Below are 26,744 nucleotides of genomic sequence, written 5' to 3'. Positions count from 1 at the left end.
ATAATATTGGATAACAGATAGGTCCAGATCCCTATTCAATATCTCAAATAAGCTCCAATATTTCTAGTACTTTCTTATTGCGCCTGATCTTATTTTATATATTTTTTCTAATTCTTGGATTTTACGTAATTTCGCTCTCCATGCTTGGCAGGTAGGTACCGTCTTCGTTCTTCAAAGTTGTAAGATTAAAGATCTTGCTATTAATGCTGCAATAAATAGGCATTCTTCGTGCGTAGAGATAACAGGTGAGGAACCCAGAACTGCAATAGATTCATGAACTGAGATAAGAGGGTCCAATATTGATCTAAGATATATCTCGATTTCCTCCCACAAACTGCAAATTTTTGGACACTCCCAAATAATAGGCGTCCAGGTGCCACCACCTTACTTTGCGCAGCGGAAGCACCTGTTAAATTATGACATATGTGACACTCAGTTAATAAACACACTAAGGATCACAACACTTATTTGCAGTAAGAAAAGACAAACCGTAGTTACTCTGAAATCAAGCTATGCCCACTTACTCCTGAAAGATATACCACAGTTCATTTTTTGCTTTAAAACAATCTTACAGTAAGATATTACTAAACATTTAGAGTCAAGGTGTTGCCTACTTGCATCTCAGTCAGCAATGAATTGTGTAATGTTACAGTAGGCTTGTAATATTTGGAGAAGGGGGGGTTAAACTATAAAAAGCAAAGATATCATAAAACTATGTAGTTCTTGAACAGTCGTTTTAATTTGAAAGTCGCTGGGTTTGCGAGATAATACATTTTGTTTTGCTTAATTCTCAAAAGATTAATAGGAATTCCACAAGCACAACCTACACTACATCTTAGAGACATTTCACAATGATTTGCAGCATGAGTAAAATACAGCTCCTCAATGTCTTTTATTCAAACTTACACACAACAAAAGTAACGTGATGAACAGTTGTATCACTATCCATCCCGTAAATGCATGAAGGAAACCCAAATGATGTGCGCTCCAGATGGGAGGTTAGCTCTTGTCTGTAAGTTAAAACACCAATTCCTCAGATCATGCCTTTCAGTTTTGAGCCAAAATATTTCTAGGAAGTGTTTTATTTTAAAAATTGTTATTACCGCACTGTGATCAATGTTACAGCACTTAATGCTTTAAAAGACCTGGTTCAACAGTTGCTCTTGAAAGATTTACCTTCACTTTTACATCAAAAGATTCAAGAAAAAAACCACAAATTGGAACTAGTAACTGCCTTTGAAAAGCCCTTTCATACAATCTGCAAAACATGAAATTCCATTTTGTAGCGAGAGATTAACAAGCAAAGCCCAGTAGAAAGGTACTTTCTATTTTTTAGCAACTTTATTTAAAACTTTGAGGCCAAGGCACATTGTCAAAGAGGATAAATGGCTTACAAATATTACAATATGGATCGCTAAAGAACAATATTGAAGCATGGAGAAGGGTGAGTCTGTTGGTTGCTGGTAAGCAGAGGAAGGGTGGGAGTAAGTTCATTTACGGCTCCCCAGGATCAGCTGAGTGCTTGGAAGACATGTATGTCTCAGTGCAGGTAGAACAGCCCACCTTCCTAGTTTATGTTGTTTTTGTCCCCCCGTCTTTGAAAGGCACTTTTAGCGCATAACAACTGTCCAACAACTGAATTGAGTGGTGCAAAACAAATAAATGTACAGCACAAACAATGGGATGGCCTCTACTTAGCTACCTTTCAGAGAGCATTTTCATGTTCTCCTTTAAACTATGCTTTCTTTGAATCAGTAATACAGTTTTCTTTTAGGATCATCATTTTATTAAATAGGTTTTACCATGAGAATTATACAAGAGATAGAAAAGTATTTGTGAAACCAATGAATACTTCTTATGTTTCTAAAGAGTATGTTATACTTGTTCTCCAGGACACGCTGTTACAGATTGGGCCAAATGACTCATTTCTAGGGTAAGAACAGGTGTCTGTGCTTCAACAAATTGATCTAAGATGTATTGCTAAAAACCCTGAGGCCGAATTTACAATAATGGACTGGACTGCAATGTGAAGCTATCCTCCAAGTATAAAACACTGTCTGAGGAAGGATTGTGGGTGAGGGTTTGCAAAATGAGATACTGTATTAAGCATGAAGTGTATGGATTTTAGATCTTGTTTGTCTACTCAGAGGACAGCGCTCCCATATTTATGATGTTGATCTCAAATGAAATGAAGTGTCCATTTCAATAAAGATTATATTATACCAAACTATTTCTATGATGTTTTCATGGGAATTACCCAAGTCAGCAAAAGGTACCTCTGAACTGATCATGATACTTGTAATATATGTGGGTAATCTATCACCAGTTGTTAAGAATTTACACACCTTAGTGAAGGAGAGGGCCAGGAACTTCTTACATGACATAGCATTTAACAATAAAATGCACTGCAAGTATTGAACGTACTTGTCCTTCTATGATGGTCTTTTTACTGCAGCTGTACTTCCAAGCACCGTTCTAATTTGTTATGCATTAACTGATGCTGGCTGACAAGATCTCAAAATAAGAAATACAATATTTTTGATGGGCCTTTTAATGTGAGAAAGCCTTACCATTATGCCCTACCTTTACCCATTACCAGTTTTCATAGATCAGATAATTATGAAGAAAAACTTTGTCTGCAAATGGCAGCATAGGCTCTGTTTAATCAAATGTTTCCCAAATAATTTGTCAACAAGGGAATAATACCATGATGATGCACTCTAGGAATGATGGGGACTATTCACAAAGTGCATTGTGTAATACATTGAGTAATACTACAATAGTACAACTAACATGCTAGAAAAAGCTATTTACAAACCTATGTACGGACATCTACTACTCTACCTCTTCTATCTTTTATACGCAAAGTTCTCCACCCTGACAGCTGAGATATTTGCACACATAGGTACATGTTTTAGTAGTAAATGAGAGGGAAAGATCAGAGTGGCTGGAACATGGTTAGTAATTACAACTAAATGGGAGAGGTTGAGAGGAGTAAGGAGAGGTTAAGTGAGGGGTTTAGGGATGAACACGCACCCACCCACCTGTATATGAGTAATCCCATCTTTAAAGCCTTTCTGCATAGCTCACCGACTGGAGATATCTTCGTCAAGTTTCAGGAATGTCGAAAACAGTCAATCATAAAGTCACTTCTAATTTTAACTTAACAGTTGTGTATAATCATTTTACTGACTCCACATCCCCTTTCAGGTGGTGGAGACAAGAAAATCTATGTGTTTGAGTACTTTACACTCATAAAGGGTATTATTCAAAAGTAGTAAAGATATTCAAAAGTGTTAGACTACACTTACCTGTGCATATTTTCTCACATGTAAATTTGCCTTTGGGAATAGCCCCAGCTGTGTCTAGTGAAGTCGCTGATGGGGCAGGTTTAGGACTTTCATTCCTTTTAACATCCCTTTCAAGAGCCAGTAGTCTCATCACCAGCAAAACCTAAAATGGGCTGTGGGCCAGTGGACTGCTGCCAGGGCATGGGAAAACATGAGTGAATAGCATGCTTCCCTTTCATGACATTCAAACTGGTGTTAAATAGAAACAAAGATGCTCCTTCAACTGCTGTAGACCAAATAGTGGAGAATTATGACAATTTCTTTCCATTGAGAAACTATTTTGGATGACTATTCAGGAGCTCTAGTCCTCATGTGCAAAACCTCTTTGTACTTTAAAGCCGGTGAATCACAAATAAACAGGCTTTTGAACCTCAAAAGAGCAATTTTGGTACACAGTCAGCCACTTTTGTAAGTTGGGAAAGTATTTTCAACTTATAAAATCGATGCTGTGACCCATTTCGAATCACAAATGGTTTGACAGTCTGGGAAAATCATTCAATCAATCAGAATTTGTAGAGCGCAGCACTGTCACCCCTGGGGGTATCTGGGTGCTGGGGTGAAAGGTACCTGTCGTGTCAGCTCTCCCTTCCACAGGTCTTAAGGAAACAGTGGGAAGAAACAAGCAGATAAAGGCAAAATAGAAGGTGAAAAAATTTTTGAGCAGAAAATGCAAAACAGAGGACAGAAAAATGAGCATAAAAGGGAAAAAAGAGCAGAGGAGGGCAATACAGAGGACATACAAACGAGCAGAAACGGCAATACAGAGGGCAGAAAATCAAGCAAAACAGAGGGCAGAAACGAGCAGAGGAAGCACAGAGGGCAGAAAGACAAGCAGAAAATCATAATAGAGGACAGAAAAATGAGCCGAAAAAGGCAAAACAGAGCAAAAGAGGGCAAAACAGATGGCAGAAAAATTAAACAAAAAGGCAAAACAGAGGGCAGAAAGACGAGCAGAAATTCAAAACAGAGGGAGGAAAAATGAAAAGTATGGCACAACAGAACACAAGAGAGCAAAACAGAGCAGAAAAACAAACAGGAAGGTAAAATAGAGGGCAGAAAGGCAAAACAGAGCAGAAGAGGGCCAAACCAAGGGCAGAATACATGCAGAAAAGGCCAAACAGAGGGTAGAAAAACAAACAGAGACGGTCAAATTGAGGGTAGAAAAACAAGCAGAAACGGGCAAAACAGAAGGCAGAAAAATGAGCAGTAAAGACAAAGCAGAAGTCGGAAAAAAGCAGAAAAAAGCAAAACAAAGGGCAGAAAAACGAGCTGAAAAAGCAAAATAGAACAAGAAATGAGCAGAGGAGGCACAAAAGAGGGCACATGGTAGACAGATATCAGAAGGTAGCGGGCTGCGGGCAAGCTGGACAGGAGATCTGTCACAGGAGGAGTTGCTCAATGGAGTCGCACTGTGGCCTCCATTAAGTAGATCCCTGGGAGGGCGGGCGCTGGGTGGCTGGAGGAGGGAAATCGTCGGAGAAGGAAAATGGCAGGAAGAGGGAAGAAACAAGCAAAAACAGGCAAAACAGAGGGCAGAAAAACAAGCAGAAAAGGCAAAACATGGGTCAGAAAAGGCAAACAGGGCAGAGGAGGGCAAAACAGAGGGCAGAAAAACGAGCAGAAACACAAAGTGGAGGACAGAAAAACAAGCAGGAAAGGCAAAACAGAGCAAAGGAGGCCCAAACAGAGGGCAAAAAATCGTGAAAAAATGGCGAAACAGAACAGAAGAGGGCAAAACAGAGGGCAGGAAAGCGAGCAGAAACACTCAAAACAGAGCAAGAAATGAGAAGAGCTCTTGAGGAGTAAACAGAGGAGCAGGTACACAGGCAGCAGAGTGTAGTGGACTTTGGGCAAGTTGGACAGGAGAACTGACACAGGGGGAGCTGGAAGGAGGTCTACAAAAATGTGTTTCATATTAGCTTAGTGTTGTTATGATTTTTTTTACCTGATAGGCCACAGCTTTCCTCCAGTGCCTCTTTTTAACATGAACACAGGCCCAGTGCCAAAACTGAAAGCAGGGTGTATTCATCTAAATGTTAATCGGAAACAGGATTCAATTACAGGACCGGAGGCTTCGGATTATGCTTCTCTTTCTTTTATTTGCTACTCACAGCAGCCAATGAAAAACGTTTTGTATGCAAATAAAAATACATTTCCCATGATGCTTGTCCATACATCACATCCTGTATAGCCCAATAAGAGCTGCTGTACCCTGTTTCTCCTCCTCTTTCTTTGCTGCTCACGCAGACAGTTAAGTGCTCGGAACATTATGCTATGATTGATGTCTTAGTTGACTGTTGGATTATCTTTGACGGTATTGCTAGTATGTTTGCGCTCATATCGCGTTATGTTAAATACTTGTGTCAAGTAGGTGCTTTGGTTGTACTAGGAGTATGTATTTCTCGACTTAGAGCAGAATTGCCATATTTTTCTTAAGCTAGCGCTCGCGGGCGCTATTGGTTTTTCCGGTTATTCAGGGCAGAGCGGCTCCCGCTGGGAGCGGCGTACTCCGCGGAAGCTTTGCTTACTTAACGGTGCGGCCCCTTCGGCCATGTTTAACCTCCCCCGATGGCCTGCGGGCATGGTAGAATTTCTCACGGGGAGCGGCGTACTGGTGTTGCGCCTTCTTCCGCAGCAGAGTCTGTGGATTGCTCTGTTGGCCCGTTCGGGCGCCGCTTCAGTCCCTACTAGCCGCTGAGTACCGCGCGGCTTCATGGCTCACTTAGACAAAAGGCAGGGGCGCATCGCCTTGATTATCACATTTTGGGACTGTGGGTACGGCGGTGTAACCGCAACGCGGGTGGCCTTATCAGGCTTAATAGTACTCCCACTGATATCCAAATGCCGCGCTCCCCTCGATAGCCTCCCTGTTCATTGCCAGGGTCCACAGGCCTCATCAGGTTTGCGCTTATTGGTTTACATAGAGTCAATGTGGCCTTGGGGCAAGGCTGTTGCCTCTTATCCCAGTGGTGCAGGGTTTGATCCCAAGTTCTCCGGGTCATGTTTTTCAATTACGAAATGATATATCAAATTTATATTTGATATATATTCGTATTCTTCCTACAATTTAGGTGTGATATTCTCCTGTTGTATGTTTTCACTAGTTGTACTGAAATGAATTAGTGCGCTTGGTAGGGTTTTTGGTTTCACCCACCGATACCACATACAGATCGCTCCCGCGGGAGTGGAGATGTTGCGACATACTGGATTGGACCCGCGATTGATCATTATGGGAGGCCTGGGCTCGGCCGCACACGCTCCCTCAAGAGCTGAAATGCGGCGCTGGCATGGCACCATTATGAAATGAGTAACTGTGGTTTGTGTCTAGATTTTTGCTCATAGGTTAGGTTTCAACGATTATGGTTTCCGAATTATTATTTTTTCCTGTCACTTCCATAGGGTTGTTTGGATTATTGCACGGTCTCGCGCTTTCTCCGCCAAAGGCTTTCCCTAGTAGCCGAGTGCGGTTATGGAGTCATAACGCGCCGGTGTGCGTAACCCACTTGAGCTTCATTTGGGCGATTTGGCCTACGCACGTCGCACGCGTCCCCTGTTTGTTTCGAGGTCACAGTGCCTCGTGCTTTACATGAGCAGATTTCCTGGTAGCCTCCAGGCTATAACAATAGGCTGGCCCTCGGAGTGCGCACACGCTCCTGGTATTTCACTATGACTCGGACGCCCATTGGGCTGGTATAATGACTACAGCTTTGCTGAGGAGCCGATACATTATTCATTTCTCTATTTTAGTGTGCACAGGGTTGGCTCCCCGTCTACTCCTCCATTGCGCTGCGCTTTGCACTACTTTATTGAATACGGATATCCCTTGAGGATGATTGGTGGGATATATATTTGGAGGATGACAACTAATCGATAGGAGCGCAAGAGTCTCCTGAACTAATTATGTTGACACTCAGGTTCTCCACATTCTTGTGTGGTCAACAGGGCCCCAGGTATGACATTCCCTAACTCAGGGTTACAAGGCTTGATTGACGCCCATCATCGTTCTTCTACCACAAATCCTTGAGCATGATTTTGTTTTTATTTTAATTGTATTTTTATTTAGTATTTTTTCCTATCTCACCAATACGTTGACGGATGGTAGGGCATCCGCGTGCGTGCGACGGGAATTAGACTGGGCGTTGTGACCTCCTTTTTTCGGGTACGGTTGAATAATTGCCCGACGGCGACGCCAGGCTCCTTCTTATCTAGTTGTCTAAGAAAAGGGATTATCCAGACTTGACAGGCTGCAAAACAAAATCCTAGTCATAAGTCAGCCACAATCGGTGATAGGCGTCGGTATGACGCCATCTGCGCCAGCTCTTCCGAGAGTCGCAAATCCTTTCACAAGGTTGGGCACCCTGACATCCGATCTAAGTAGGCCCTTTGCGACAGATTCCTCTGAGACAGATTCGTTATTGGTCGCATCTATAATAGGTAGACGTATTTTGCTTGTGGTCACATTCCTACTAGTTTATCAATTCCTTTCCCATCATATTCCACGGCTTCTTGCATATAGCGTTCAGGAGAGCGTCTAGTGATCGCCACCTTCCCTTCTTTGGCGTCCGTTCCGGTGACGGTTCTGAGGGTTGATGATAGGTATATGTTATCCCAAGCTCTCAGCTCTCTAGTGCTCACCAAGTACCAAGTTATTTTACCTTTCGAGTTAGCTGGATATATATATATATATATATATATATATATGGATAGGTCTATCTTAACACAGTCACAGGCCTTGGCCTCACACTTTTCCTGCATCGGATTATGATGTCCTGGACTATTCCGGTTATAACCTTCATACAATTGTGCCTCTTAGATTAGATTTTCAGGTTTATCTTAGTCCTACGCAACTCAGTTATTGTACGACCCAAACTACAGTGCTATGAAGAGTTTTTTCCGATGGTATCAGTGCAGAGGATTCCATTTGGGCGAGTGCCAAAGTAGCGGTGCGTTTGGCATCGTCACTCAAACAGTTTTTCCGATCTTTCAGTTAATAGATAAATAATAGTATGTCGACCGGAAATTAACTATTGTCAGGCTGTGTTACGAGGCATTCCACCTCTAGGTGTTCCTATGGTGAGACAAGCCCTCGATTTACAGGTACAGTACCTACTCTAGGAAGTTTGCACTGTAAGCAATGTCTGGACTGCATGTGGTCAGGGCCTTGTCACATGAAGTCTTCGAAATAATGCACTTTATGGGTGTTTCTTTCCATTCTTTAAGGCTTGCAACGATGACCCTCGGATTTACTATGAGTTTTTTTTCGTATAATTGTTCATATTATTGTTGATTATTGCTGACATTTTATATGTGGGTCCGAGGCTATTATAGCTGATGGTTGAGGGCATTTTTGCCAGGATTTGGTGTTCAGAACCAAATGTGAGACGCAGTCTGTTCAAAGAACCATACTTATCATTCTTGTTTTGACGATTCCCATTGTTTAGGAAGTTCCAATTCTACTGATTGATTTTTCTCAGGCTATATTTAAACAGTGTATTATGTACCGGTAGGAGATATATGACTGTAGTTGTGTGGATAAGCGTTAAACTAGCATAATCCGAAGCCTCCGGTCCTGTAATAGAATCATAAATTAGCTAGCATTCAAATCTATTAAGGACACGGAGGCGAGGATTATCCCACCCGGTTTATTACAATATTGGTAATAATTACCCACCCGCATCTACCTGATATTGTGTATCAGCAGAAGTTACGGGTTTTCCCTGTCTCATTTCTTTCAGCTTTGAGAAAAGAAGAAGGAGCAGGTGTTCTTCTGGCTTAGAAGATGTAAACTTTCCAGTTTAAAGATGGTTCTTCCATGTTGAAGGATGATTATTGGGACTCATATTCGGTGGATTGGACTGGATTTATTAATGTGTTGACTATAAAGGTTCGAGCAAAGAAAGAGGAGGAGAAACAGGGTACAGCAGCTCTTATTGGGCTATACAGGATGTGATGTATGGACAAGCATCATGGGAAATGTAGTTTTATTTGCATACAAAACATTTTTCATTGGCTGCTGTGAGTAGCAAATAAAAGAAAGAGAAGCATAATCCTCGCCTCCGTGTCCTTAATAGAATTGAAAATAATTCTTGGCGCGAATGCTAGCTAATTTTTGACTCTCAATACTGATTTTTACCATGAGGCTGAGAAGCAGCCTCGGTGTCTAAAGGAAGAGTTTTGTTGGTGCTAGATGTCTCAGAAGAAGATGATGCTGTAATTCCCAGTTCTCAAGAGAAAAGTGGGCTTTGGATCTGGAGGATGTAAAAAAGGCGTATGACTAAACTCTGTATATACTTGTGGTCCAAAAGTGAATCAATATTGACCAGAACCAACTGCTCATAAAAAAGGCCAAAGGGTGGCAGGAGGCATACTAGGACAGAATGAATGAATGAATTTGAATGAATTTAGATTTCTATAGCGCGTAGCTACCCTGAGGCCTCCCCGCGCTTCTGGACTGGGCGGCAGAGGACTACACCAAGTTGAAGCATAGGGCGGTGAGCTAGCTTTGCCCTGACCACATTCAATGTTGCTGTGGTCTTTTTTTATCACTCATCCCTCATAAAGTGACCAAAGGATTTTCTCTTTTACCCTTGGTCGTTGAGTCATTCTGATCCCCAATCCATTCAAACTCATCTTTCTAGCATTTAAGATTTGGGAGATAATGCAATTGAAAGGTGTCATTGGCACTAATATTGAAATCGAGTTTGCAAAGTCCAAGTAGGAACCTATGAATCAGTGATGCCACAGGCCTCGTAGGCACCGCTGCCAAACACATGTTTCAGAATAAAAACTGTTTGCTCACCCCGAGGAATTCAGTGGATCTTAGGATATTTCAAGCACCAATAATTACCTTATGAGACAGATCAGTTGGAGCAGTTCTCGGACTTCCACTGGGAAGTGGTTCTACCCCCTAGTCACCCACCTTACAGGCCCAGAAAGCCGGTCAACTGGACACTGCAACAATGGCCGTCACTTGACATCCTAAACCATCATTATCATTTTTCTCTCGGTCAGAATCTCAGTTCACCGTTGACTGGTGCATATTATGGGTTTTGTAAAGTATGTGTCAAGTTATAAGCACCCTTGCATGAAACACAGTCAGTTGTTCTTCCTTGAGCCAAGAACATTTGACAAATTAACAGAAAGAACCAACATACCATAGCATATGAAATATATTTTAACCAGATCTCTTTCAAATTGCATTTGGACGATATATTACCTAACCAAGCAAAAACATACTTTGTGAAATTTGGATATGGTATTTAGTGTATCAGTCCTTCAGGTGTGAATGTAATGCTTGTACTGTTGATGAGACTAGCAGGTGTAACTTGGCAAAATATAACGCTATTGGAAATACTGAGCATTTTTTATTTTTTGCCTGGCAAAAATGAACAAGAGAAAGCCTTGCATTCGTCCTCGCTGCCTGCTTTTGAGTTTTACAAATTATTTGCCTGCATTAAGTCATGCAGACAGATACGACTCCTATAGTGTTTTGTATAAGTTACATTTGGTATCAAGTATGGATCGGAAGGAAGCCATTGGGGACTGACTTTTAAGGTTTTGATAAGCATGTAGTTTGTGTTTTACTAATGAACGGTTTGCCAAATTCTTGGACTATTATCGTTATCTATTTTACATTTCCCATAATGTCTGTTAAAAGTCTTTGCATTGCTCTTATACCGTATGCATAATTATTTTTGTGAGTGTTTTTATGTCGGTAAACCTCGAAATAAACAAATATTGGAAATATATTGGAACATTGTTTCTTTTCTGGCACATATAATAATATGATAATAAAAGAATGGAGTTTCTTTTGTTTCTAAAGTAGGCCACAATCTGATCCTTTGCATACTAAAAGTTGATCCACAGGCCTCAAGATTATTTTGAGTATGGCAAAAAGGCAGTATACTTATGTCTGAAGTGATATCTCAACCCCAAAAAGAGTTAATGCCTTCTGGTCTGATTTATTGAGCATCATTTCTAAATGTCTACAATGCCTTGTATGAAAAATATAGCTGGGGAAGAACAGTTGGTTATGAATAAATAATACACCATAGCGTATATGAGAACTACCAGAGGGAATGGGAGGAAAAATATTGGGAGGACCTGCTAGTGGCCAGTAGAAACAAAGACCCAAGAGGGTTCTGGCTACTCGTGGGGAAGCGTAGCAAGCCCGATGACACTCTAAGGACTTGTAATATTCCCTCTCAGAGCTGGGCTAATCATTTTGGGGCACTTTATGCACTTGGAGAAAGGGTCTCGCTTGAAACTGTTCCCCTATCACCCTCCCTGGAGTTAGCTAGTTTAGATCTGTTCACCCCTCAGGAGGTTGAGAACGTCATCCAGTGGGTGGCTCCCCGGACGGCGGCAGGACCAGATGGTCTACCTGGAGACTTGCTGAAGGCTTACCCATCGGAGTGGGGGAAAATAATATCGGCAGTTCTTAACGATATTATGAAGGGTGGGCCGGTCCCCGGTTCTTGGAAGGGGGCAGTGGTAGTCCCCATTTTTAAAAAAGGTTGCAGGAATAGCCCTGGGAACTACAGACCTATTAGTCTCCTTGACTCCTCACAGAAAGTAGCGGGAAAGGTGCTCCTGGGGCGTATTCTGCATTGGGTCAATGAAAATAGAATACTCTCTGACTACCAAGCGGGGTTTCGCACAGGAACAGGAACCGTGGAACAGGCGTTTAGGTTGGCCCTTATCAATTGGAAGGTGGTGGTGCTGGGCAAGGGCAGTCTTTATTTAGCCTTTATTGACTTGAAGACTGCCTTTGACCTAGTACCACGGGGACGGTTGTGGGAGTCTCCATACAATATGGGGATGCCTCCCTATATCTTATCCCTGCTTATTAAGTTGCATGAAGGCAATTTTGCCAAGGTACGCTGGGGGAGTAATGGCGAGACAACAGAGAAGATCCCAGTGTTAAGGGGTGTGAGGCAAGGGTGTGTGTTGGCCCCCACCCTGTTTTCGTTGTATGTTAATGGGGTGGTTGATTATCTTCAGAAGGAACCGGCTGACGCCCCTTGCTTGGGGGGTGTTCGAGTGCCGACCCTGCTTTTTGCGGACGACACTCTATTAATTTCGAAAACCCCCCAAGGACTCCAGAAACTACTCAACCGCTTTCAGAGCTTTTGTGACGCTCGAGGTCTTGTCATCAATGTAGATAAAACAAAGTACTTAATTCTACATCCCCCGAGGAAGCTCGGAAGCCCTCCTGTTCTTAATTCCATACCCCTGGAGATAGTTTCCCAATTTGATTATCTGGGCCTTCGATTAACAGGTAGCATGAGCTGGTCCATGCATATAGAAAAAATGCTTCTAAGCCACAAGAGAGTGGGTGGCGCTTTGTTGAGAGAATTCCGGGAGTCCCCCGGACACAGAATAGCGCCAGTCCTCGAAATCTATAAAGCAAAAGGTGTTTCGGCGGCCTTATATGGGGCAGAGCTATGGGGACATGAAAACCTGGACTCCTTGGAAAAAGCTGAGAATAGGTTTTTGAAGGACCTCCTTTGTCTGCCCTCAAGTACACCAACAGTCCCTGTACTATTAGATACGGGCTGTAAGAGCATTAAAAATCAAGCACGTCTACGCCCGCTCTTACTGTGGTCCCGGATCTGGGGGGTGGAGGAACTGAAATCTTATGCAAATGGATTAATTGAGATAATGAACATGGCTGGCTGGGCCAAAATCAAATGGCTGAGGGACACCAAGAATCTACTATACGACCTCAGCCTTGGTGATCATTGGAGTGCAAAAACGTCACCCCCAAAAGACGCTTTGAAGAAACTCTATTGGGACTGGGCTGCAGGCCAGCTAATTATGAACTCTTCCCACTGTAATGCCACGAGATCTTTTTTGCTCCTAAAGGATATGACAAGATACGAATCCTATTTTGACTTTATCACCCTTCCAGCAGATAGGGCATTGTATTTTAAATTTAGAGTGGGTATTCTCCCAATTGGTGCTTTCACATCGAAATGGAAATCTGGTGCTCCTCTGTCCCCGTTTTGTGCCCATTGTCATACCAGACCAGAAACGGTGGCTCACATTATGTTTGAGTGCCCGGACTACCTAAAACCAAGGAAATACTGGCTCAAGCCCCTTTTGTCCAACATGGTAACACGCAGTCACCTGGTTGCCCTTCGTATTTTAATGTCAGATACCTCTCCTGTTATTGTTTGTGGTGTCTCCAAATTTTTAAAACAATTTTGGCTAATTCGGTCCAAGAGGCTGTCAATCTCTGTTTAATTGTTTTCTTAACTAATTTATTCGGGAGCATACCCGGTTCTTAACTTTTTATGATGTATGTATTGACTAGCTGGATGTCTTGGAATATTCTTATTGTATGTAATTTGCTTTCAAGATACTTGTTTATCGAATAAAAGCTTACAACAACAACTTGAGAACTACCAGTTCCAGTAGGAAAACTTGAGTGCTCAATCTAGATTCCTTCGGACAGTCAAGTGTACAAAGGAAGTAACAGTTATTCAATTGTAGTGAAATAGTGCATGATTGCCCAGGGATAACAATAATAAGCAACAGTTCCTACCAAATATCTCTGAAACCCATATGCCTGACCAGGCCCTCACGAGGTATGAGTTTAATGGTAAACAGTTCCCTCATAGACAAAGCATACACAATTACAATGGTGCGTAATATAGGCTATGCCTAATACTATCCATATAAGGACTTGCCTTTGATATAAAGTGCACATGTAAAATGTTTGGTACACGGAGCTGTATGTTTCTGAGCAGCAATGTATCACTTTTATATCTGCACTGGAAAGATAGGCTATTTCTATTATGTACAAGTTTCTGCAACTATACTTAGCTCAGACAAACACAGTAGATGCAGTGTGCCTGAAAGAAAAGTATTTCTGAAAGTACCTCTTAAATATATTTTCTAACCACTAGGAGCACTTCATACACATATAGAAAGTTATTCAAAATTCCATCTGTAATTAAACATTGAATATTGTTTTTTGTCATACCATTTTCTAATCAAATTAAAAAATGTGATTATAAAATGTTACATACATAAAATGGTGTTCAATCAAGTACTGAAGACTCTGCGCTCTCATGGCTAAATTCATGCCTACCCACTACAAATTTGGATGGATCGCAGGCTAGTCAACCGGCAGTAGACCCAGTCTGTACGGACCAAGGAAGACAAGTAGTGAAGAATCAGCTATTTAGTACAAACTACACCAGCAGACACAACAAGACATTAGATTTTGGAGTGAACTCCTTACTTAAACCCAAACTAAATTAGAGATCTAGTTGTACACCCGAGAAAGGTGTAACTAACAACCATAGTAAAATTAACGTTTATAAAGAATTCATCAACCCACTACTGCAAGCATTGCATAAATCAACAGCTACCTTGATACTGCAGTCAGATAAATTGGTTATACAAATAGATCTAATTAATGTCATTGTTTGAAATATAGCAGGAATAAATGCGAAGCTTGATAACCCAACTGCACTAATTAAAAGAGTGCAATCATACTATTCCCCGCAGGAATCAGCATGTACATGTGGGCCAATACTAGACAAATTAAGTTTCCTACCAACATTGCTAGAACAAATACTTATTCTTAACAAACATCTGGTCACTCATGCTACTCATTCAGAGACCGTTCATATAAAACAATCAGAAGTAATCACAAGCCAAATTTGTCTAACTAAGGTTGGTCTGACCGGACTGTTAGTCGAGCTCTCTGAGTTTCTGCCCGCAAACAAGCTGGAAACCATTATATCCAAAACAAAAACAATGCTTATTACCAACAGGTTAGCCCCACAATATAGCAACTGGCTAGAAGGCAAACTATTGGAGAACATATCCAGCTACAAAGACTTGGGACACTATATAGATAACATTGTGACCAGAAAAACTACATGACACAGTGAGCGGGGGCCTTAACCTTTGCCTTCAGGTCGTTGGCAAAGAAACTGGAGGGACCATCACTAAGGCCGCTGCTCTCGGTTATAGCTGCTAAAACACTACCAACCTTAACTTACCCTAGTGCTGCTATGCATGGGAAAGATTCTGTGATTTTTTTAAAAACCTAACAAGCATTTACAAAAAGGTTTTACAACTCCCTACAACTGACTCGCCAGAGCAAATGCGCCTAAAGTTCGGGTTAATAAATGAATTATTGGGTAGGCTTTACACGTATATAAAGGTCTGGTACCGAATTTTTTTTTTTAAACGGAGGAAAATAGCCTAAACTAATTATTATGGTTTGAGCTGGAAAAAGATGAAAAAAAATTGCTGGCCAACCAATTCCTGGACAACACACTTAAAGCAACTTGTACGAATGATCTTTGGAATAAAAATGTGCCTTTTCTAACTTTCAAGTTTGCAATAAATAAAGCAGCAAAATGTAATTCTCTGATAATGGATAAAAACATTTTCTCCCCAAGATCTCATCATGGACAGAGATTAACAACTACAAAGTCCTTAAAATGGCAGCCTACCTAGACTACACATTCTCTATCCGTATAAAAAAGACAACTAATGGTACTGCGGTTCATAAAGTTCCCTACATTGGCTGATGCCCTGCACTGGACGCAAATTGATTCAAAGGAATGCCGTCTTTGCGGCAGTCAAAAAGAAGACTTTATTCACCTCATATGAAACTGCAACCGGCGCGAGTCATGTTTTTAAGGAGAGCATTCTTGGTTAGAGGAATAAGCACCTGTAAAACTGCTGTCATTGGAGGATTGGATCCATCGGACCCCAAATGAAATGTAGATTGATAAAGTTTTTACTTGCTCATGACTAAGCAGGGAAGGCGGAAGTACTTCAGTGATGGCAACCTTAATAGGGGAGAAAAAAAGCTATTTCTACTCCCTCGTGCAAAAATGCAACTGTAAAGAGAAGGAGACGACATAGTTGGTCATCACCAATTTCCTGAATTTATAAATTGGACTCACTTCAGTAGTATTGCCAGTACAATTTTGTTAGTTCAGGCACTAAGAGACTTACAGACATAACTCATAGCCAGATAGGACGTAAATGATCAGACTGACACTGCAAATGTCTAGTTTTATCATAAATGCGCTTTATTTGTATATTAGCTTGCTCAGCTAGTAAAACAAGGATACAGAGAAAAGTTTAACACATGTTTTACATTGACTTTTTATACCCGTTGTTTTTATACACTTCATGACAATTTTTATTCTGTAAAATGTTGAATTGTTTGTACATTCTTGAGTGAAGGATGTTATCTTATGTAAAATTGTTATGGTTTTACCTAACTATACAATAAACTATTTACTCACATAAAATGGAGTTATCCTCATTCTACAACAGATGTCTGGGAGTGGATCTAGATACTTTCCCGGATGATACATCCCGGCCCTCTGGGCTTCCCATCCGGGAGCTGAGACTACCTACTTTCATACATATTGTACATAACCCTTGTATCCCTTTGATATCCCCCCCTCCTATGCCTCTTGTATACCTGTAAAGCACTCTGATACCCTCACGGGTCTGGTTCGCGCTCTATAAAACCTTAAATAAATAATGTAATGATCCTTTCTAAAGACGCCTAATGGAAATTAGTGCCTGATGTAGGTGACCAAGGTCATTGTATTTAAATATTTTCTGTGTTTTACGTTGCTTTAGAACAGTTTAGTTTTATGTTATTCCAATTTTAGGAAATGGGATTACAGGATGATGATCCCTCTAAACAGTATTTTTCTTCACTTTATCATTTGCATCATGGGTTGGCCATTACAGTTGTTACATTTTGACTGTTTTCCTATTTGTGTTGCTCTGTATCGTCCAGCACATACTAACAGTGTACCTACAACATCTAATAATCCTCCCTAAATGTAGGTTAGGGGGTTGCTGGCTCTGATTTTGTTAAATCTTCCCAGTGGCCTTTGACATCACTAACCACTCCATTCTGCTCAATAACCTGGGAAAACATAAGAAAGGATGACTGAACTGCACTGGGTTGGTGTTGAATGTTTCTCAAGATTGGTCCTACGGAATATTTCCTATAGAACACAGAATCTTTACAGTGGTGTTCCGCACATTTCAGTTTTATCACCCATTTAAATAATCTAAGTATTTTACTATTCGTACAGTGGAACAGGAAGCAACTTTCCAGCTTGTAGGGAAGCCTGAATAAATGAATGTAGAAGAGCAGCTTAAACTAAATTTAAACAAAATTGAAATTCTGTTAGTAAGTTGGCATACACCCATAAAGCATTATGACAGTCAGAACTTTGGGCAGCAGTATCACAGGAATTAAGAAAAACCAAAGGTGGTGATGGACGGAGCGTTGACAATACAAACACTCACCCCCAGTCAACTGATCTGGGTTTAATCCATCAACGTTATATAGCTCACTCCGCCTCCCCAGTTCAGACATGGCCATATGCAAATCAGTCTGACCCTGTGCCCCATGGGAACAGTCCAGCCCGAACTGCCAAGCCATGTCTTCCCTGGACCGGAATCAAGCTTCCCAGGACCGGTTTCTGGCAATACAGGAATTCCCTGATCCAGTTGTAAAGGTACAAAACCAGGGGGTCTGGGCCAATCAGGATCTGCCCCTTAAGGCCGAAGTGTCAAAGGTGCAGCTAACTTGATTTTCCACTTGACAATAGGACAGATTTTTACATTTCTAACTTTCACCTATAGGATCCGGAGGATAGTCACCCGAGAGCTGTCCAGATAAGAGAATTTGATCCGTTAATATCTGAGGCTGGCAGATTACTAGACTGCATGAGTCTAAAAACTGCCTAGTTCTAAGGCCTGGCGTTAGGCTTCCCTTGCAAGCAGAAACCGTTTTTTCTACCACTATTGCCACTTCACAGGGTTCTGAAAAACAAGCAGATTATCTTCACGTTTATATGTAGTGTGGAGAAGGAACTTCAGAAATGTCCCTGGTTTTGTAGTGGACACGATTGATTGGTCCTGCCTTAAGAGAGCATTGAAATCAGGGCTCACATAGTTAGAGAACATTTTGCACATGTTAAATCTTTTTGGGTGTGAGCTCTCCGACCAGGAGTCATCTCGCTCAGACTCCAGCATTAGAGGATAATCATACCAGATTCTGTTAATTACTGATAACTTGCCTTTTAAAAGTAAATTAAACTATCTGTATCAGAAGTTATGTTGTGTTTCCTTTTGTGTGTCTCTGATTTGAGTTTTCTGGCATCTGCATGAAGGGTTAGGTATTGGTTAGGCTATAGAAATTTCTTAACATTTTGAAAGTTCTTTGGTTTGCTTCTTTTGGGTTTTTTGAAAAGCATTGTGGGAGCAGGACTTTAGACATAAGCATATTTAGTCATCCCCTCTTTCATTCTGCCAATAGGATTTGTAACAAAGGGCATTGCAGAGACACAGGCAGTAACTGCACAGATCTCCCCTTGACCCGAATGCATTAAAAGATGTATGTCAATAAGACTGTGAAAAATGCACGAGGAAAAGATGCAATTTGTAGAGAGAAGTTAGACAGAAAGCAGGTACAACACTGCACTCTCCCACATAAAAAGCAGTTCACAGCTGCATTGCATTTCATTTGATGCAGTCTGCGAATATGGGATCCAAAGTGGGAGTCTTGGGTACTGCAGAAGAATGACTCCTGGAGCTTTTGATCCACCACCCACAGTTTCTAGACTTTACCACACCATCGACATTACTTATGAAAGACTACTATCTCATGCTGGCTCAAGTATTGATCCTTTCCATGTGCTGGGAAATTACTCATGTCAACCTGGAGTATCAGCACTTGGTTTACGGTTGGGGCATTTTGAAATCTGGCCAAATGAGCTATGCATCTTTTGACAGAATAAACACCTAGATTGTTATAGATACTTTCCCCAAACTGCAGATCACTTTGAGAGTTATCTCCTTGCTAGCAGGGTTGGATTCGGACACAAAATAGTTCTAGACACTAAAATAAAAGTGGGCCAGTTAGCAAACCAAATAGTTTAATAAGTGTTCCACATTGGCAAATCAGGGCAGTTTTGAACTTGTAAGGACATGCTGTATGGATATTTTGCAAGGTATGGCAAACGACTGGATTTGAGTTTGCTGCCAGTGATGTTTGTGCTAATATCAGGAAAATGTACAGTAAAACATGGCTCATCTAGCCATACAAAAGGCCAACAAACTGCTACAAACCAGCCCACACACTGATCTGTCAGACCAGACCATCAGGCACTGCCTGATTGCCCTAGAGTCCAGTCCGCCCCTGCCCGCTAGCCTAGTTTCTTTCAGACTTCTACTTCAAAGTGTCATAGCTAGGAGACTTTGAAAACTGACTACTAGTCTCAACAGTTTATAATTTTACCAAAAAGCCCAATCAATTATTTTGTGCCTTTACCAAATAAACGAGTTACCATATTTTAACCAGAGGCTATACTGCTAACATGTAAATACTTTTGGGTCACAATGTTGAAATTCTAAACATTTACAAAATATAAGAATCATTGGTGATGTGAATATATGCATGCCTTTATTGAGTCAATGAATGTACGCAGAGACGTTCACAAATGCTGGTCACATGTTTTGCATGTAAAAATGATGTGATATTTATCACTTTACAAACTGCTCTACTGGCTTTGCCAATACAGGAGAAAAAATGATTCTATAGTGTACAGTTCACATATGGCAGTTAAAGGGTGGAGGAAAGATGGATGGAGGAAGACAAAAAAGGAAGGGAAGAGGAAAAGACAGGAAGAAGGGAAGATAACTGGAAGAAAGGTACAAAAGGAAACAGTAATGGAGAAAAATGAACGACTAGAGATGGAAAATGGCTATAAAGATAGAAAGAATGAAACATGAGACACAGCAAGGAGCAGGACAGAAAGGAAGATGAATGACAGAAAGAAAGACCGAATGATGAAAAGACAGATTGGAAAAATGAATGGGAAGCAGAAAGAATGAACAACAACTGCAAAGAAGGAAAGACTGGAAAAAATTGGAAGATCCAAATAAAGAAGGAAAGAAGGAAAGATGTAAAAAGTTGTAATAGGGAAAGGTCTTAATAATATGAAAGGGAAATTGAATGCAGAGAAATAGAATGGAAGGCCACAACGAACAAAATAAAACAAAGAATAAAGGAAGTTGGAGGAAAAGTAAGAAATAGGGTGACTGAAACAGAAAGACATATAACAAACTAGAAAGGTGGAGGAAAGACATTGCACTATAGGAGATAATAAAGAGAAAAAGAAGAATGCAGAAAGAAGGGAAAGGGGGAAGAAAGAAATAGTGAGGAAAAGAGGAAGATGGGAACAAAGATCAAGATGAAAAGAAGAGCAAAACAGCAAAAAAAAAAGAACAAGTTGGAGAACATAGAGTTAAAAATGAGAGGTGTCAATAGGTTATGAGAATGGCGAGATGAGGTAAAAATGAGGTGAAAGATGAGAAGGAAGTTGGCAAGGTTGTCATGGAGGATGGCGGAGGTGGGGACACTAGGGTTGTTGAAGTGGAAGTTCAGGTCTCCGATGAGTATGTATTCCACGGCTGCGATGCCGTGGGGTGTGATGAGGTCGGTGATGGTGTCGGCGAAAAGGGCCCATGAGCTGGGGGGTCTGTAGGCGAGGCTGCCATGGAGTGTGGAGTTGGGGCTGGGCTGGACCTGGAAGTGCAAGTGTTCGGTGGCAGGAAAGTTTTCGCTGAAGGTGGTGAGTTAGTGGGAGTTTTGTGCGGGATGGCGATGCCTCCTCCTGAGTGGTTGGGGAGGTCCTTCCTCTGGATCTTGTACCCATGCGGGATGGCAATGGCGATGTCAGGGTCAGAGGAGGCTTTGGTGCAGGTTTCAGTGAAGAATGCGACGTTGGGTGAGAGTGAGTCCAGGAGGTTCCGGATTTCCACGGCCTGTCTGTGCATGGAGTGCACGGTGAGGAGGATTTGTTGGCGTCCAGGGCGGTGATGAAGGACTGGCGGCAATTGTGGCAGGAGACTGACCATGGGATGTGTTCGGCTTGGGCTGCTGGCAGTCGTTGTTCTGCCCTGGGTTGAGAGCGAGGAGGGTGGAGGCATCATAGCAGTAGGGACCTTGACATGCTGTCAGGGATGAGTTTCCTCACCTTTGCCACCTCACTATTTTAGTCCTATTCTTGGGGGCGAAATAAAATTGTGGCGTCCCACCAGGAGATAGTTTTGACTTCATCACACTTTTTTCATTTAACTTTTGCACTGAGCTTTGCTTACCAATACATCAGACCTAAATAGGGCTCATTGGACATTAAAGTGCTCCTCCTGCTTCAGGGGTTTTAGCCCACATCACATTTAGTTGTGGTGTGAGGGGGGATCCTATGATGAAGCATAACACCTCAGACTGGGTGAGGGTTCTCGCCCTAAAGATATTTTTCTTCTTTTTAGTCAGAAATATTGCTATTTATAGATTGTATAGGTTATTGCACATTGTCAGCATCCTTGCAATTCTTGTTGTCATCCTAGACCTAATAGTAAACATCACAGGCACCTGTTCGCCACACATGACTTCTGGTGGGCATTTGGTGGCTAGCACAATCATACAATTGGTATCCCTGATTTGTGATTGCGATATATGGGCATATGAGTTAGAAAATACAAACTAGTATTTGGGGAGAAAACTAGTTGATTGTTAAAAGTCTATACATGTTTGTTTGGGGAGTTTAGGTTCAAGTACTCAAAAGGATAAACTAGCATTTGGCATTTTCAGGAAATGTCAAGCTATTATTTGTGGATAAAACAATTGCATTTCTGTATGTCTCTTTAAGTGGCTATTAACGGAATGTATCATGGTCGGTTATGGAAGTTATTTCCTTGGTGCCAAGGGGCACCTGCTATGGCTGTTATTTAAGAATTCATGTGAAAGCATTTACAGATCAGTGTTTATAAAGCATTTTAATTGACTGCATTGTCAGTACTGATGTCTGAAGCCACACACTGTAAGACTGGCATAACCTTACACATACACCTGCAGTTTAAAACTGCTTAGCAGTTCTAGTGCATGAGCTGAGAACAATGGCCTTAATACTTTTTAATGCCACACCTCTTGTTAAAAAATAATCAGGGCCCTGTCGGATGACATACTTTTTCATTATTACATATTATAACATTGGAATGTGGAGCACTCCATTGAATACAATGGAGTGCTCCTTGCTTCAATGGGCCGGTAAAGGCCCGCAGAGCAACATTCCAATGTTGCTTTTATTCACAGCTATTGCTGTGAACAAAGGCCTCTCAGAGATGAGGGGATTTAAATCCCCTCAGGCTCCGAGAGGCCTGTGTTTTTTGGGTTAGGATATTCTGCCCTCTAGTGGCAGAATGTTCTAATAGCCTTATAGCCCTTCCTATCTGGGCTATACCGGCTAATAAAGTCCCGCTCCCTTGTTAAAGGCCCTCCCTTCGGATCGGGCCTTTAACGCTGGAGCGGGCCTTTAATAACCGGTATAGCCCGCTACGGTGGGCTACAAGGCTATAGTACAACTGGCAGCTCTAAACCTATTTAACAATTCTAACATAGCAGTTATGTTCATTTTTCCCTTTTAAAATGTAACCAAATACATGATTGCCACATTGCTACAACAGCCTGGTGTTACTAAAGTGTAAAAGTATCCATAGTTCATCATAATACATGGCTGAGCTACTTAAAAGTGTTAGGAAAGGTTTATAAAAGGCAATGGATAGTAGAAGTGAAGAAATATACAATATATATCCTGAAAAATTACAGGAAGCCAGTTCAAACTACAAACTCCGACTATGAATCACCTGTAAAACATGCCTCTTGATCAAAATGTTAAGAAAATAGAACTGACAAAATGCTTACTAAAGCTACCAGCTTTAGCAGCTTTTGGGGGGATAATCCTCTACAAACATTTGGGGAGGAGGATACTTGTCTGTCACACCACAAATGTATCAGCATATTGCGCCTGAAACCTTGTTCAGATGTCTGTAAATGCTACAGCTTTTTTAGTTCATTTATATTAGAATTCTGCTATAAAATGCAAGATGTGGCTAAATTATGTGAGCATGTTCTTGTGGTTACAATTGCCATCCTACTGAGGATGAATAACTCGATAGGTAGTTGTTCAATAATTGGATTATTTCATGAGTGTTCATTAATATCAGCAGGATAACAGTTATATCATCAACATATTTCGAGAGTTGTGCTGTAGAACAAATAATTCACCCATCCCCATTTTTCAATTTTACTGGGTGTGGGTTCTCCAAGAAGGGAAAGATATTTAAAAATTGAAAAATAAACATTACACACATACTCTTATAGACAAAATGAGGCTTAGACTGGTATCTCTCCTCGGATGTGCAGCAACAGCAGAGAGGATATATTTAAACACTCTCAAGATAGGAATTACGACAGCTGCTAGTACCCTGAAATACCAATGCTTGCATCGAAAAGGCATTTCACTAACCTTGGTCAGATGACCACTGCGAGATATATATGTGGGTGTATATATATATTTATATATTTATTTATTTCAGGGGGATCCTTCTAAACTCCCAGTTTCAGAGGTATCAATGGTTTGCAAGTGGAATTCCGGTTGCAAACCATAAAAGTTACCAACACATCAAAGGTCATAGTAACTCATATGCAAAATTAAAGGGTTTCCATCTCAAACAAACATGTTGAAAAAAAGTCAAATTTTATATTTAAAAGCAGCGATTTCCTTTAGGGAGAACTGGGTTGCATATAAAAAAGCTTACTTTATGTAATGTTGATCACAGACATGGTGGTTTGCCAACTCAAAAAGGCCACCATCGCTGTGATAGGCTTTAATTGGAGAGCAATTTGAGAACTACTTCATTGATATTCATGAGGTAAGTATGACTGCAACCCACCCTAAATGGGAATTTAGCGAACCAACCAATTAGTACATAAGTCCAGTTGCAAAATGTCGATGTCCTATTTACTGTGACTTTTTGCATATCTAATCTCTGTACACCTAGCCTGATATTACCTTTTCTATGCCAGATGAATACAAATAATATTTAAATTTCATTAGATCTTCTCTTGAAATTGAAATTCGGTATTATTCGTTTATTCTAATGAAAGCTTAGCTAATGCAGGCCTAAATGAGAAATGTGTAGCTTTGAGAATATCCTTGAGTGACTCTGAAAGTGGTACTGTTAGGTAGATCTGCGTTCTAATCAGTTAGTCCTAACCAGCCCTAAGCCTTTTTTCATCCGGCCAAAATAACCTTATGTCTCCCGAGTAAAAAGAGTAGCTGCATTTACTGAGCTGATGCCTTTGGTTTGGTTTTGGCAATCTTCATTTTATAAGCAGGAATGTAAGAAAAATGCATACCTGTCAGAAACTCTTTTGGATGATTTGTCAAGACGTCTGTGCTTGTGTCAAATTGCTGATCTCACAGTTTTAGATAAGAGTAATCAACAAAAGACCTCTGATCAACGTTTTTAACATTTCCTTTCTTGAAGAGTCACAGACGCAACACTTCTCGGTTTGATGCCCTCCTGGAAATCGGAGGTACCTTTTATATTCACCGAAAGCGCAAGAACTGAGCAAGGCATCCTTAAGTGCAGGTGTGGCGGCAGCTCTTGAATTTATACCAAAGATGATACATATAGAAAGAAATAACAGTCAACCTGAAATCATTGGTCTTCCTTCCTTGACATGTATTTAAAAATAAACATGTTTAAGGTAAAATATTTGATTACTCTGGTTTTTGGGCATTAGGAAAGTAATCAGATAACTTGGGTCTTTTAGTAATCATATTATCTAAAACGGTTTATTATTTTTTCAGGTAAAAATACATTATAACACATACAATAATTTTCAATTCAATTTCATTAATGCTGAACACAGACGCTCTAATGATCTTATATAGTATGATTTCAATTTGTTTGCACAATCTAAATTGGCTCTAACTGCATCACGTGAGCAGATATTTGTATACTGCCTGCCAAGCCCAGCAGTCTCACGCATTCCCCTTGGCAATACTGTACATATGACGTCAAAGGAAATCAAGTCTCCCCACACTGAAACTGCTGTTACTTTTGTCTGCCGCGCTAGAAAAAAAAATGACAAAACTGAAGTTAACAAAACTAGCTAATCAGAACCTAATACTACACCTAAAAGAAATATATGCTAACATTGAAAATGTGGTAATACTTTAGTTTTCATATTCTCAGACACACACTTGCAAGCAAACACATAAAACTGAAAAACATTAATAAAACAATAAACCTCTCGTCACAACAGTCTGCCTTTGTTTCATTTCTTCACATTTGGTGACCTATTTGTGACAGAATATTTCTAAACAACCAAGAAATGTATGTTGTCAAAGTGGCAAGCATCTTCCAAGCAAAGTCATAAACTATAAAATCAATAATATGTCCGAAACAAAGTCATAAAAGAAAGACTATCAATGTATTTGTCAAAAGGAACTGTTTCCCGTAGTAAGCTTATTAAAGATTTACTAAATTACGATTCAGCACGCACTGTAGTAACTCCAGCATAAGATGATCTAGATTAATCATTACAAACTTCAGAGACCACAATAAAGAAAACACTATAATACAGAAAAAATCTAGAATCACACGTAGGTCAATACAAAAGCCACAATCTGAAAAAGAATCACACGGAGTTTCATGAGATGACGAAAACAAGGACCCAGCAATGGTATCACATACAAAGAAGGTAGACCTAATGATTTGTCTACTAATACTGGGCTAAGGTTGGGTGATACAGTCTTAAATGAGTTCTAAATAGAATTCAATACATGTGTGGAATTGTTTCTGCTGGATGTGAGTTTACTATTTTATAAATAACACAATTCCTAGAATGAAAGCTGTTGCAGCTTTACGCAGCATAGATTGGGGCATATGTACAAGCCCCTATCGCCATGGGAACATACATTTTTGTGACATTCACATGGCGATATGGCCCTTGCCTTATGTACAAGGCAGCGTTAAGCCACTTATCGTGGTACATAAGGCACCCTTTCATGCTATGGTTAGCGTGAAAGGGCGTGCAGTGAGTGTTGCGGTGGGCGTTCCACCCCAACCACCATTGTATTTGACACTGCCCCTTATGTGCAAGGGTGACATACATAAGAGGCAGCACCAAAATTAAGATCAGGAAAACCCTGGTCTTAAGTTGGCGAAACGAGGAGAAATGTATTATTTCTCCTCATTTTTGCTTTTTCCATGTATGCTGCCTTGTGCAGCACACATGGAAAAAGCAAAATGCCATGGTTTGTTTATGTACAGGAAGGGGTCCCTGCCTGTTCATAAACAACCCTTTAAAAAATGCAATGCTATCACTTTCATGTGTGCTGCATAAAGCAGCTCATGTGAAAGTGACCGAATTGCATTTTAGGATTGTTTATGTGCAGAAAGGGACACCTTCCTACACATAAACAATCCTCCCCTGCACGCACACACCCTTGCACTCTGGTGCAA

At 40.8% G+C, this 26,744-nt stretch overlaps 1 protein-coding gene across 4 annotated transcripts in view; it reads right to left on the bottom strand.

Moving 5' to 3' along the window:
- Positions 1–26,744, bottom strand: part of PPP4R4 (protein phosphatase 4 regulatory subunit 4) — a 1,921,930-nt gene that overhangs the window by 214,643 nt on the left and 1,680,543 nt on the right. Inside the window, exon 23 of one of the 4 annotated variants that reach the window (XM_078660097.1) lies at positions 25,056–25,349. The exons of 2 other annotated variants lie outside the window; for them this stretch is intronic. In XM_078660097.1, coding sequence (XP_078516223.1) covers positions 25,117–25,349 — 233 coding nt within the window. In that variant the 3' untranslated portion in view covers positions 25,056–25,116. Of the gene's footprint in view, positions 1–25,055; positions 25,350–26,744 lie in introns of those variants that run through there. One more of the 4 variants, XM_078660098.1, reaches the window with a different exon arrangement.

This window comes from Lissotriton helveticus, chromosome 9 (assembly GCF_964261635.1).
Source record: "Lissotriton helveticus chromosome 9, aLisHel1.1, whole genome shotgun sequence".
Taxonomy (NCBI): domain Eukaryota; kingdom Metazoa; phylum Chordata; class Amphibia; order Caudata; family Salamandridae; genus Lissotriton; species Lissotriton helveticus.
Note: the sequence above shows the minus strand (reverse complement) of the source record. Positions and strands in the feature narration are given on the sequence as shown.